Source organism: Papaver somniferum, chromosome 5, assembly GCF_003573695.1.
Source record: "Papaver somniferum cultivar HN1 chromosome 5, ASM357369v1, whole genome shotgun sequence".
Taxonomy (NCBI): Eukaryota; Viridiplantae; Streptophyta; class Magnoliopsida; order Ranunculales; family Papaveraceae; genus Papaver; species Papaver somniferum.
The window spans coordinates 149,806,228-149,821,379 of record NC_039362.1 but is presented as its reverse complement, the minus strand read 5'-3'; the positions used below and the strand labels follow the sequence as shown (position 1 = coordinate 149,821,379).

Below are 15,152 nucleotides of genomic sequence, written 5' to 3'. Positions count from 1 at the left end.
ATCGTTGGTACTCGATTTTCTACTTATTATGGTGTTTTATGTGTTTGTAGGTATTTTTAGAAAATAAACATTTTTGGAAAATTCGGCTCGAAAAGTTGGTATAGGCACCCAGAGGACACATGTTATTCAGACTCTCAGTTTTGGATAAGGGGCACCTAACTGATAAGGGGCACCCCAGGGAGCCAACTGCTAATCGCACCCCATTACTGGTTAAGGGGGCTTCATCTTCTTCCTTGATTTGAAAAGAAAAATTGGCGGGAAATTTGGTGTCAACGGTAAAGGATTTATTATCTTTAAGATAAGAGTATCTTCTTGCCTTATAAACATGAAGTTTTGAAGAAAAAGGAAGTTATCTTGTATTAAACAAGAAAGATATACTTAGAAGATTTTATCTTGGATTTTATTCTGCGAACTATAGAAGATATGAGTTTAGTAAAGAAATATATAGAATAAAGAGAAGGAAAAATTCTGAAGATATTTTTAATTAAAAAGAAGAAGATTTTGGAGTTATGGAAGAAAATATTTGAGTAATGTGTATTTGTGTGTATAAATAGAGAGCTAGAGAGCACATTTGGAGAGGTCGGTAGTCCGGAGCCAAGAGCGTTATTTCATTTGGAGTTTGATATTTTCAATTCTATTTTCTACTGTTTCTGATTATTATAATTTTATAAAAAGGATTGTACGGTTTATTTTGAGAACTCCAATGGTGATTAATAAAATAAATTTATTTAATCATATTATCGTCTCTGGTATTATCATGAGGAGCTAAACCCCATTTCTAGGACGACGGAGGAAGCAACTTTTCATGATTGTGGTAAATGAATTAATTCTTTATATGACTTTTTGCATAGATTTAATTGCGTTATGATTTCTACTAATTATTTGTTATTTTGTTTGATGTCACATGCTTGGTTTTAATTACTTTTGATGCGTCATGCTCGCAACTTACAACTAATGTTTTATGAAATCAATTTTTGGCAAAGAATTAGAGTCACAATTTCTTTTGTTTGAGATATATTGTTTAGAATTAATGATTGAACCACAAGAATATGAAAAGTAGTGAAATCCTGCGTCCTAGTATCTCTTCATCCTGTGACCTTATTTTCTATATTTTCCTTTGTTTTTAGTATTTTGTATATTCAAGCATAAATCAATCTCAACAAAATCCGAGTGAACGACAATCTTATTTACCACTATAAAAATTCCATCACTCAACAGATGGGATTAAGGAATTGAAGTTAGGGTTTCCGTGTTCTTGAGAGATAGAGATGACATTGTTGATAAGGGGTCGGTGGTTTGAATATGAAGATGATTATGGGTTTCCTGTTGAACTCAAAAGAAGAAGATAGATCTGCTCTGAAGATCAAATGGTTGAATCTGTGAATAGGTGGAGGTTAACAAGATGAATGGGTTGCTTAGTGTTGAATCGAATTGATCCAAAATTAGAAGATGGATGATGGGTTGGTGGCGTTGTTGAAGAAAAGGAATTGAAGATGAAGAAGAAGAAGAAGAAAAAGAAAAAAGAACAAAGAACGAAACATAATTTTATAAAATATGGGTTTGAGAATAACTTTTTCCTAGAAAATGGGTGCGCGCCTTCAGATTTCTGAGCGTGGGTTTCACAGTGGGAAAGATCCCAAAAATGGATCTCCATGTAGTTTTCACATAAGACTATGCTTTTCACTTCCCAGCTAGCTAAACCGGTCTCGATGCAAGGCCCAAGGGTATCAAAAGCCCACTTTTATAACAGATGTTCCACGAAAAATGATTTTGTAGAAAATTGTTCGGAAAATAATCCGTGAATAAGGGAAGCATTCGGCAACAAAAAAAAAAAAATGTTTGTGGGATTTGATGCGTCCATCTAACCTACCATTTGAGTAGCAGCATTTCCAACCTCAGCCGTTTACACCAATTGTCAAACGCGAATACAAGACTTTCCTAGCACAAAATCGCCCCTTTCTGGCCGAGCCGTCAACACCAATCTTAATCCCCACACAAACAACCACATTATTTAGACCGATCTATCATTTTCACTAGAAAATCACGCCCTGAACCCAGTTTCCTCGTTATTTTTTTCTGCGTATTTCGGGATAAAGTCAATTAAGCATATAACACGTTAATTCCGAATAATCCCATAAATAACTCTACACAACCCTAGATTTCAAAGAAACGCGTCAAGAATGTCAACAAACCACGGTTTTCTTCACTATTAAGACTCACCAAATCCGGTTTCAACATTAACTGCTCACCTTCTTCCGTTACGACCTATAATAACTACAGAAATCGCCCCCTTCAATTCATAAATCTCAATTCATCTCAACACTTATCTTTTCATCTCCCCTTCTCTCCTTCTACAACAACACCAGTTCTGAGTTTTGATTTATCTCTTGCATTTGGTTGTTCTTAGTTTTTGTGCACAATGGCAAAGCAATCCGAGTTGAACGGTGCATACTACGGTCCATCAATTCCACCACAACAATCATATCACAGTCATGGCCGTGGAAGTCGCGACTGTGGAATCTGTTGTTTCCCATGCTGTATTCTCAAGATGATCTTCCAAATAATCTTCTTTCTTCTCATCGTGTTGGGTTTAGCAGCTCTTGTTGTTTGGTTAATCCTTCGTCCGATTAATCCCTTGAAAGTCCATGTCGAAGAGGTTTCCCTCACTCAATTCAATGTTACAGACAACAACATCCTTCACTACAATCTTGGTGTGACCATAAATCTAAGAAACCCTAACAAGAAAATTGGTGTTTACTACGATGAGATTGAAGCTAGAGCTTTTTACGACGGTCAGCGGTTCGATTCGATCACGATAACACCATTCTATCAAGGCCATAAGAACACAACTATTATTAAACCAGTTTTCAAAGGGCAGAGACTTTTACCAAACGTACAAGGTGAGTACAACAAAGATAAGACTGAAGGGAAGTTCGATATTGAAGTTAAACTCTATCTTAAGATGAGATTCAAGGCCGGTGTTGTTAAGACTTTGAAGTTTAAGCCTAAGATTATGTGTGAGTTTGAAGTTCCTTTGGGTTCTGAGTCTAATCCTGGAGTTGGGTTCACTGCTGAGAACTGTGAATTTGGTTACAGATTCTAATCCTCCTCGGCTTATTCCTTGGTTGATTTTTTTTCGTTTTGGTACAGAGAGAGATAGATGCACTGTTGATGATAGGAGTATTGTTTTAATTGGTTCATTTTCATTTGTGTTAGGTGTTATTTAGGTAACACCATTTACTTTTTCCTTTTAATGTGAATAAATAATTTGATATTGAGTTTTATAAGTACTTGTCCTTTCTCTAAGTTTGCTTGTTCTGTGATAACTACATTTTTCTCAAGATAAGTTGATCATGTCAACTTTTTGGTAGTCGATAAGGGAACAACCGATTCGAGAAGGTGGGCATTTTTATATTCCACCAGGACAAGCTGACGACAGTATTGATTTCTATAAAATTGACACTTTCTCTCAATGAAGGGTCGAATACTCAAATCCTATTACCATAGTTACATTTTAGAAAAGATCAAACAGGAAAGAGAAAGTACAGACACATTATTTATACACTGAGATACAGTCGGTGTTACAGGACCGCAAGCACAAAAATAACACGTTTAACAAATCCTGTAAAACTAACAGACGGATGAGTTGATGCGGTTGCACTCTAACAGTTACACTACACAGACAAGAAGTGAACCGAGTGTAAGAACGAAAAGAGTCTATATACTTGTGTGTTACTAGTTCTCATCAAAGCAGAAGTCTCATCAAGCAGAAGGCATTGAATTGTTGTTGTTTTGGTCTCTTCCCCTGGTCAATTTCGCTTGTATAAGTCTGTCCAAGATAGCAGGCTCCAGCGGGGTTGAGTCCAGACACCTCTCAGCTGCGGCAACAGTTACCTACAAATGTAACATCCACAACAATGAAGAAAAGCATTTAGCAGAACTTTCTACAAAGCTCATGTACGATTTATATCAAGATTTTCACCTCATCCAATAGGAAGTCAATGGCAGCTTCATCTTCAGCAATTTCTTTTAAAGGGGTTCTTAGGAACTGAATATCCAATTGAATTTGCTGAAATCCACTGCGGTTGAAAGATTGGAGCCTGACAAATTCCTGGAAGCTCTTGAGGCAAAGTTTCACCATAGTTGACACAACTGATTCCTGGAAACCAAATGAAAATAGAAGTCAACTGCTTTGCTTCACCTTTTACATGCCCATTGTCACAGAAGTCACTAATTACCTGTGTATATTCGACTTTTGTGAAAATTTCCATCTTTTGTTTGAACAACTTCGCAAGATGGGTCTCTAGAAGTTGGCTCCTTGCCCGTTGAGCATTTGATCGCACATTTTTATCTTCACGTATTGGATTACTACGGGACGAAGCAGTGCTCCCGTTGCTGTCAGACCGACGATGTTTTCTGGCGTGCCCTCTAGGTAAAATCTGTTTTACTTCATTCCTTATGGCTTCCAGCTAAACACATGGATGGGAAAGAAAGATTGTCAATGCACTTGAGCTAAAATAGGAAGCATGAAGGAATCAAGAAGCTCAGATGATAATCAACACACGAAATAAGGTAAGCATCCAAGTGATGACTATGAGATTGAGAGCTTCCTATTGGTGGAAAATAAAATGGCCATACCTCTTGAAGAAGTAAATCAACGAACATATGAACTTCTCTGGGTTCCTTGTGCTGCAATAAGTTTAATCAGAAAGGTCAGCAAAGAAAATTCACGGATCTATTAGTGCCACGCAATACAACGCTCGGAGGAATAAATAAAAGAAACTACTGACCTTGATCCAGTTGGGTGTTGTAAACCTCTTTCTGAGAAGAACAGATATCTTCTGAGTTTTCATATTGATGTACTGCAGAGAGAAAGATTCGACAAGGCATTCTCAGGTGAGTTTAGATGTACCCTCATGAGGCACTGGATGAACTTACTAAAATATACTAATAAGAACTATCACTAGTTACACATATAACGAGTCAAGGACACATGTGGAACTTTAGCAGGTACATAATAAAATTAAGACTTTGTATCGTGTGTGTATCTTGTGTTTTTTGATCTTTAATAAATTTTGCTTTTCTTTTTTAATTAGCACACATATCAAAAACATAATTAAGCTTTACTATGTGTAAAAGTATGTGACACCTACAGACGGAAAAGTACTGCATGGTCATTAAATCTTCCTAAGCTAATACTACGAACCGCTACGGTCACAAAGCCCACTTAATGTTCCACCATCTTCAAATAAATTTAGGTCATTCTGCGACCCTACATCAATATATTTGCTAGCACAATAGCGGAATAAAAAATTCTGAAGGCAACAATACTCCATCTTTAGTCAAAATCCACAAGCTATAAAAATAACTAAATGAAAATATCCACATACTAGATGGAGAAACTTTTCGCCCGCTGCCCGAAATGTGCGACAGATCTCTCCAGGAACAAATGCAGGTCCATTCTCATTATCACGAACCCCTCCACCAGAAAAAGAGGCAGCTATTTCCTAATAAATGGAAGATGGAATTTTTTTATAAAACAGGTCATGAGACTACAGGTCTACAACTATCATTTACCATTAGCATTAGAAAAACAAATAAGCAAAAGAAAACATCAACAACTCCTTACCTCCGTAATTCTAGGAATGGCGCTTTGCTCTATGAAAACAGCAAGTTGGGCCAACACAAGAACAAGCCCGGCAAGAACTTTCTCCCCCTTCGTCGCGTCTACTGAATCTTGATCTTCAGTAGTTGGAATACTTCCTCCCGAAATACGAAGGAAGTAATCATCAAGTGACTTGAAGAATTGTTGGAAACCATCTTGTACCCAATCGACGATTGAGTCCCTCAACTTCACTAATATCTCTAGGTTATCATCAAGAAGCTGGCGAAATCCCTAGAATAAACAAGAGACAATAGGATAATGACAGATCACATAGTCATTTAATTTGCTAAGCAGATAAATATGTGAAATAATATACTCCATATTTATAAGTAAGGTGCTGGATTGTTACCAGTAGGACGTCCATGCTTCCCTGAATCACAACCCTTTTACTTCCATCCAGGGCAACCTGCAAGCAATCCTCCTCTATCCCTACCTTTGGCTTGGCATGTACTCTCATGAGGGCCTCTGCCATTTTGAACAACTCTAACTCAAAACATGGGAATGCATTCTAGATGAATGGACATATAAACAAACTTGGACTGAGAATGAAAATTTACAAAGAGACTACGAATCATGTGACTTTGTTGATTTAAATCTTTAAAATAGTGGCATCTCTGTCAAACAACATTTCTCACATAACAAAAATAGTTCAAAAAGAACCAGTTACAAAACTGGGAACGCATGTAAACTCCTTAATATGAACATTAGGTTGGAAAATCCAAACTTTTCATTGCTTTGCTTACGAAGACATTCCACGCCTACATATTAGTTGTTTTTAGACTAAAGAACAATAGGGATTTAGGTGAAATCCACTTGTTAAATTAACTATGTCCAGATTCGCGTGTGTTGCTCTTAGTTCTAAGGAATGGAAATAAATGTGGTCACTTTTGTTTTACAGAGGTAAAATTGGAAAAACTCTGGGTATGAAAAGGAGATGCCTTACGGAAGTACTTCTCAGGCACATTATAATAATAGAAATGTAAGTCTAGAATAACTTATCATTATAGCTAGAACAAGAGTCACCTGAGACGTCTTGTAGGAGATGGGAGAATGCGCATCTCACATATCGCCTCGTAACATCTCTGGCAACCTAAAATCATTATAATTGAGTTATCAAGACAAATCAAGAGGTATATGTATAAGTTTATCAAATACTATAAGATTGTGTTTTCAATTTTAAAGTAAAAAGAACATTGCAATTTGGGTAGATTAAAAATTCCAACTAACATCAAAACAGAGATCGGACTGGAAGGACATGCATTGGACATTAACATCAAAAACAAACTTCTAAGATCAATTAGGGGGGAAAAAACTACTTCTTAGATTGTGAAGCTCGATAATCATCACTAGATACCACCAATGTAAACATATAGAAAGATAGTAGTAGACCTCAAGAGAATATAATGGGAGAGCAGCCTCGGGCAACACTTCATCCATCACCGTAATATCCATCCAAATAACTCCTGCAATCATCCATCGAAATAATTTATGAATTAACATAGAGATCTCCGTATCCATGACACCTAGTTTTTCAAAATTCTGCCATGTCTATGCATAGTGACTCTGGTACTCGTGTCGGACATGAGTGACCAATAGACATAGCGAACTAGCCATTAAACTTTGCCAGTTTACCAAATTTGTGTATAAAGCTTGAAAGATATGGAAGAAAAGACACGGTTGCCTATTTCTTCGCTATTAACCTGGAATCCTGAATAGGCTAACAAGCATATATAAGCTGTCAGCTAGCATGTTTTTCTGTTAGGCTTCCATATCTACTATGAGGGGTTGTTGCAGAACATTCCACTAATAGGCTATAACCTAGCACCATCAGCCTTTTACTTGATGATTTCCCCCTTCTTAACCAGACAGTGTCTTGCCGGATAATAAGTGAACTCCCAAAAAACTCATCATACATAAACATTTGCTTTATTGGCCCACGGGACAGCATTAGAGTCCACTAGAGCTTTCAAGGTTTTAATTGAAATTTCTTGTTTATGACTGGGAACTGGGAATATTGGATAGATGAGCAGAGGAAAAGCTAAAAGATCACTCAATACAGCCTCTCGCATAAAGAAAAAATGTATCACCAACAGCGTCAATAAACATGAATATCAAGATGGGTCGCCCGTGAGAGAGAAATAATCTAGTAAATGCAAAAAAAAAAAAAAAAAAAAACTGTAATTGATGCATAAAACAGCAGACTTGTACCACTCATTTTTTACTACTTTTTCTTGTTAACTGCTGGTTAAATCCCAAGATAGTAAGTTGTTTTCTGACCTAAATGAAGTCGCACTCGTACTGGACAATAGTTACGTACAAACTCATGATGCAAAACTAATATATTAATATAGTGTACTTGATCGATCAGAAATAAAAAGATAGAGTACTTACGCAGCATTTTCAATATATCTGACGGCGTAACCTTTTTCTTTAATCGGTATTCAATGGTCTTCGAGTGCCTTTTCAAAGAAAAAATCAAGGTCAGAATCTCACAAGAAAAAGCAGCATTCAGCTACAATAGTGACAAACAGATGAAACTTTAAGGTAATTTAAAGAGAGGGAAAAGAAGAAGAATACAACCAGTTACATGTATACCTGCTAAACAATTCTCTTGCAAGCTGAGTGAGCTGCTCTTCTGACTCAGGAAATATTACCCGATAAGCACGAACAGCCTCTGCGAACTCTTGTACCGTAGCCTAAGTAGGAGAATAAAGCAAAACTGTAAGATGGTTCATCATTATGATGAAAACAATTATGCTCATGAGTGATGGGATGCAAATAAAAGAAGGCTAGCAAGCAATCCATTACAGGTGCAAGTACTATGCAAAACTTGAGGAATGGCTTTAGCTTTAACGCTGAGTCAATAACAGAAATCATTCCCGAAATAGAAACATAAAGCAGCTAATAGGAAAGGCTCGTTCTTGTTCATGTATGAATTTATTCAGCATGTATTAAATTTCAACTTTAAGCCCATAAACAATTACTTCAATAAGCTTATCATATGGAGTTACGTAACCTTGGCCAAGATGTTACAACACACTATAGGGATTTTAGTCTCCTGTCATTGGTGTTTTTACATCAAGAAATTGGGAAAATAAGCCAAGGTTAATGGTGACAGAATACCTAAGGGGAATTAAACAGTTAAGTGAAGAACTTGCAAAAATGTCCCAAACATGCTACTTATAGTTTATCTTGTTGTTCTGTTTGCTGGATGGTTCCTTTGATTAGCACTTAAAAAAGATCTCCTTTTGCTGGCAAAAGATTTTTGATTTGTTTTTTTGTAAACAAAAAAGACTCGTATGGAGCAAATGATACATAGGTCAGCACCATACAGGAAAATGCATGGACGGACGGACCTACAGTCCGAATAGGCAAATTTTAATGTTCAAAAGTCACGAGGTGAAGAGACAACAACAAGCTAATCATTCAGGTCCCAAATCTACTATGAGTAAAGAGACAGATTTTAAAAACCTTTCCAACTTTTATCGGCTGCTCGGTATCCACTTCAGTAGTCTGCCCCACAGTAGCTTCAAGCTGAAGGTCCCCGACGAAGTGCTGTAACTTTTCAAGTAGTCTTGTCCTTAAGCTGTCAACCTGCAAAAACAATAACGAAAATCTCATAGTCAGCATTTGCCATCAGGTGATGAGATATGAAGAAAAAGGATACTGCATAGAGAACTTAAAGAGAAAGAAACTGCCTCCACTGGTAAGCAAGAATATATAGGCAGCTACAGACTCGAATTTCTTATTAGGATACCTATGTTTCCGAAATTTGTGAAAAATCTTGTTATCATTATAGTATACAGTTACTAACATTTTTCTAGTAGCATACTGGGGAAGCACAAATATCATAAGTCCATGTGTACCAAGGGGTGAATACATACATATAACAAGCAAAAAAATAAAAATAAAAATGTAGTTACCAACCGGAAAGTCCAATTGCTTAAGAAGTTGTACAGCTTCTGTTCTCGCTTCAATATGTTCAGAATCTGACATAAGCTTTGCCTGGTACAAACACACTAAGAATAGTTAACTCTAGATGTTGCAGCATTTGGATACAAAAGTTTCGCGCTTTCAAATATAATTTATGATTGCAACCATCACGTACAGAAGGTTATTCATGATATATGATATAATATCACATTCAAGATTCCAATAAGTACAATTTCACAGGACCCAAACTTTATGTACCAAAACCTATCCAGTTCAAACCTAGCCTCTAGACGATGGGGTGCACATCCTGACAAAATCAGCTTGTGCTGGTACCTCCCCAACTCTTTCCAGCAATTAATCCTCTCCAAGTACATTTTCAGGTCTACAGAAATGCTAATTTAAAACAGGGAATATCCACAAAATAAGAGGGTTTAGAGGGATATGAAAGACAGGAGCGATAGGAGATCATGGTTAGACGAACCCAAAATAGAAAAACCATGAACTCTCAGCTTCGTGAAAGTGGATTGGAGTTTGAGGAAGAAATAGTAACATTAGGTTTCTATTATTATTTAATTTGTTCTTAAGGTGAGATTTCGAACTCTAACAAGCTGTCCATCATGAAAATGGCTGAAGAAGGTGTTAACATGGTCAGAGCATGGGCCAAGTGTTAAAGTTTGAGGGTTCCACAACTAGTTGTGGAGCTCAAACAAAAAAGCTGGTGGAGCACAAGAGAATATATTTTAATTTCTACATGTCAGTATTGGTCTCCGCTGCCTACTTCAAAAGAAATGACTAGTTGAGCATACAAGTGTTAAAGAAATTGGTGGGGAATAAGAGGGTTTTGCAGGGAGTATATAGGAAAACAAGGAGGGACGGTATATGACTATCTATTTCCCATAATGTGCCCATACGGTGATTTTTTAGGCTAAAATGTAGGCAGATAAAAACATATAACATGCAAGCCACGAGTAGAAATTATATATAGAGCCAAAGCATAAGATCGATGCAATCAGAAGAGCTTTATGTATCATATTAAATTAAAGAAGAAAATTGTGTACCTGAAGATTCTTTATGATTGTACCCATTGCTTCCTCAGATGCTCTCTTGCAATCCTGGAAGGATGAGTCACCATATACCTAAAGAGTAGACACTTAATTTCATATAAACGCCATTTATATTTTAATTAACAAAAGAAAACAACAAACAGTATACAGAAAACTGAGTAGAAGTATAAAACAGTGGAAGAGCCAGGTAGAGAAAATACCTTAAAAATTGGCATGGCTCCGGTATAAAACTTAACGGCGTCAACATAAGCTTCTGATTTGATACATTTCCCAAGTCGAGTAGGAAGATCATATATAAACTGTATTTTCAGAAAAGGATGAAAGCTGTGATGAATATACATGGGTAACATATTTTACGCTCATAAATTCTTGAGAAATTCTTGCCATCCAATCAAGAGTTTATTTGATATCATACTTGACTAACCATTTACATTTCCTTTATGCACATACTCAATTCTGTTCATGCCGCAGATATCAATAGAACTCTAGCACCAACACAGCTAGAAGAGGTAAAAGGCTCAAAGCATCCTCAAAGGAGCTGTTCAACTACTATTCCAAACCACCCTAATCATATGATTATTTCATTCCAATTAACATCACCTAACTTGTTTCGTCTGCTCATACTCAAGGTCTTATTTTCATAAAAAAATCCACTATATGCACGCTGTCATATTTCATATGAATCAATCTTGTTTTAATAATATAGTTGGTTCATTATTCACTGATTCTCTGTAGTACCTACCACTCAAAAAGTGTGATCAGGTACATTTGATACCTGAACTTTCCGAAGAAGATTGCGCGTTCGATGCAATTTCTCAATGTGTTCTCTCTTTTCGAAAAGAGATGTATTGACCACGTCACTTTTAGATTGCACAGACACGATCTGCGATACGAGCAAGGAATTAGTTAATGCTTTCCTAGTAAACCCCAATCACATAAATTGTGAATTGGAAGATATATACACCTTATCGAGAAGCTGCTCCATGTTGACCTCCATGCCGACAATGTTATTTTTCATCCTGCAGAAAAAAAAATGACGTCGTTTGAGTTCATGTAACAAAGCTACTTGTAAGCCTAACTATGACAGTGTCTCATCAATACTGAAACAGCATGAGATGAGAATCTAAACACACGTGACTCACTGTTTACATCACGCACTTGACAGAAAGAACTAGCAAGTGCTTCAAGTTTGGTAAATGTGAGGTCTCAAGTTTGGTTGCAGTAGTCGTTACGGTATGAATTTCCATTTAACCATCTACTGGATGAGGGAAACGGTTATTCACTTACTGGTTACACCTAGTCCAAAGATACCTAAGTATTTAAACACTTTTCACTGAAATAAAGAAAGCACTTGTGGTGCCCCTTGAATAGATACAAGGATAAGAATGATATAAATAAAATGGAAAATTAAAAAAAAATAAAAAAAAATCACATATGCGAGGTCTACGACCTTGGTTGAGCAGTATCTTCACTGGAATGTCAACGAAGGACAAGAGCTTTCCACCATTTTAATTAGCATGACACCATTAAAAGCGATTCAAACACTAATTACAATAGGGGTAACTCTTATCTGTATCTCTAACTAAGAATTCGAAATATGGTGCTCGGATTGTTTATCTTCTGATTACATCACGTCCACAAGTATGACTGGTCCAGCAAAATTCTTGAAACAAAAACCATGTTTGTGAGATTCCTCTACAACAATAACACTCAGGTCTAGTGTTATGTTAACTTGTTATGTTCAAACAACAATAAGAGCGGACGTGCAACCAAAGTAAAACGTGACACCAATCCGCTGTATCTTTAATAAGACTGTGAGTGTCTCATTGTTTTGGCACAAGCATATGGTGTTAACCCTACTATACATGCTTGTATACTACATACCTTTTAATTGTTTCGGTGGCACTAATAAACTTGTTATAGTTTTCGTATACTAGCATTTGCAAATCGGTGTCAAGATTTTTTATTTCGGCAGCCATTTCAACATGTCTTTGAAGAAGTCCCTCCAGGTTTGATTTATGGATCTGCACATGGGCAATCAAAACTGAAAATCAATTGTACATTAAGACTTAAGAGACTACATGAGAAGGGTCTGGTAGCAGCACAGAGATGTGGTGGAAGTTTTCCATTAAAAATATTAGAGTTTCGTAAAATAGAGTTTGGAACCCATGCCTGATCTTGATCATTTCTTCCTAATTATTTTAATATTATTTTATAATCTTCAGACAATCTTGTGTCAAACAAGAAATCAAATGTCCAAAATCATGGGAAGGTGCAAAGGCTTGCGTGCATTTTCTAGTCAACCAACTCATGGGATTTTAGAACACATCCCTAACAATTTTCCTAATTTGATCAGCAATCAATGAGACCTGCTAAATGGTCTTCATCATTCTAGCTTGCCTACCTAATGCAATCCATTACTTGCTGACTTCATTAGAACAGCACATGGATGGAAACACGTCAACCTTGACAGAATCGTGAACATTTCTGAGCGAAAAAGGTTTTGGTTTTGATGGAAATAGGAAGTTAAAGTTCCAGTGAAAAGGTAAATTAAAACATAAGACACATGTGTGAGCCGTTACATGGCGCATCCCGAGCTTAACTTGTTTAGAAGCACTATTTGACTCTTTTATGTTTCCCAAAAAAAAAAAGGAAAAAACAAAGTGCAGAAAAAATATATCCAGATCACCGAAGCAATCCGAACAGACTAGTAGACTGATTTAAAAGCTCATAGAGTAACTGCAAACCACCTACAAGGTATCCTAGTCAGCTTGGAACTGAAAGTTGACCAATGCTATGAATATGCACGCATATGACGCAAACTGGTAAAACTATATCTCTAGATGTAAGCTGGCTGGTCAGCGTAAGCGTGACAATCATACCGAGAGCTAATAATTGCAACTGTTGAAGAGACAAAGAAGCCGAGAAGGACGGGAAAATTATGAATATAGGAAGGAGTCAATGGAAAAACAAATTCCTTTTGGTTTTGTATTTCCACAAATCTGTATCTTCACCCCGGTAAATCAAATTGAACCTCCATATATTGTTCCTAATGTACTAATAATTATCCATTGTGGTTCTACAAATATCCTTTTGTTCCCTTTGTAAAGTAACGCAAGTTCTAAAGAACAGCTTTTTCTTTATCCTAACCGGACACTTACGAGTAAAGGCTTCCTTCGAGATAGTTAAGGTCATTCAATTATAAGATTATTAAATTGACAAGAATCATCACCCTTAATCTTAATATCCTAATGAATTCACTCCCACAGCCTTGACTGCAAAACCTTTCTGACTGCTTATTAGACATGATTTCGTGAACTCTAGATTCTAGCTGAATTAACACTCAACATTCAATCCTAAATACTTTGTGAACTCATTTAAGACACTAAACTAAACAGTCTCATAACACCTGTTACTTTGAGAAATTCTTGGTCATACTTAAATCCACATTTGATCAAGTAAGCCATATTCCTTCTTGAAATACCATATGCACCAGCTTAACATTTCAATATTTTCTCAACATAATTAGTTTACCTAAAATCTACCAATCTTTCATACTGAATATTTAAAATTAGACACTCAAACTAGTCTTAATTTGATAATTTCCTCAATTTAATAGTTTAAACACATTACGAACAATATACACTTAATCAAATCGCAATCTAGAACTCACAAACAAACAAAATTATGCCACAAACAAACGCAAAACAATTTTAAGTGAACGATTTTGGAAGAGATGCACATACCAAAAGTTTCATGTATTGATCTGGATCAAAAGAAGGAGAATTAATAGATTCGAGTGAATTTTGTTTAGCAACAGCAGCAGCAGCATTAGCAGCCATTGTGGAAGATGAGGAAGAAGAAAGATCAGGGGAGTAAAAGCTTGATAATAAATCTCTCATTCTCTTTGCTTTATCATCCAACGGTGGTGCATCTTCGACCGCCATTTTCAGGAATTCTTCTTTCTTTATTTTTATCTCTTCTTCTTCTGATTAGCAGATCGTTTCTCTTCTTTTTGTTGTTCTTCTCAGATCTGAGCGAATTTGTTTGTCAGACGAGTGTAAGAAAATGAAAGCAAGTAGGTACTGGGTTTTCTTGGGTACGTTGGGCGTCGGCTACGGCACAGCTTTTTTCTTTTCTTTTTTTAATAAGAAAGCTATTGATAGAAAACCAAAAGGAATTTGTGACTAATCTTTCTTCCTCTCTTTGTTTCCCATTTTCAAAATTTTGAAGGACAAAAAAGAAAAAAACAAAAATGGATTTAATCTCAGTGAAATTTGGGTTAGATTCAAAGGGTCTAAGAAAATAGAAATAAATGGGATCTAGGGAAACTAAATAAATCATACAAGATATTTAAATGAAATATTGTATGTACTAGGATTAAAAATAATTGATAATTAGAAATTGTGGTACTCTCTCCGTCTCACTATTAGGTGACCTAGTTAGTTTAAAGTTTTATCCCACCATTAGTTGACCTATTTCATTAAATA

At 36.2% G+C, this 15,152-nt stretch overlaps 2 protein-coding genes across 2 annotated transcripts; one reads left to right on the top strand and one right to left on the bottom strand.

Annotated features, from left to right (window-relative positions):
• The first annotated feature begins 2,164 nt into the window (after positions 1-2,164).
• Positions 2,165-3,301, top strand: LOC113283177 (NDR1/HIN1-like protein 3). The gene has a single exon (XM_026532351.1). The coding sequence runs from the start codon at positions 2,420-2,422 to the stop codon at positions 3,101-3,103; it is 684 nt and encodes a 227-aa protein (XP_026388136.1). The 5' UTR covers positions 2,165-2,419; the 3' UTR covers positions 3,104-3,301.
• Positions 3,302-3,448: 147 nt separating this feature from the next.
• On the bottom strand, positions 3,449-14,874 carry LOC113283176 (vacuolar protein sorting-associated protein 51 homolog). Its single transcript, XM_026532350.1, has 20 exons — positions 14,409-14,874; positions 12,547-12,686; positions 11,627-11,681; positions 11,438-11,545; positions 10,863-10,961; positions 10,657-10,734; positions 9,593-9,670; positions 9,137-9,259; positions 8,261-8,361; positions 8,057-8,124; positions 7,055-7,128; positions 6,689-6,755; positions 6,015-6,130; positions 5,630-5,896; positions 5,391-5,507; positions 4,791-4,862; positions 4,639-4,689; positions 4,239-4,469; positions 3,983-4,159; positions 3,449-3,894 (listed from the first exon to the last, which is right to left on the bottom strand). Exons 1-20 carry the CDS (start codon positions 14,607-14,609, stop codon positions 3,763-3,765), a joined length of 2,355 nt encoding a protein of 784 aa, XP_026388135.1. The 5' UTR covers positions 14,610-14,874; the 3' UTR covers positions 3,449-3,762.
• Positions 14,875-15,152: the final 278 nt, after the last annotated feature.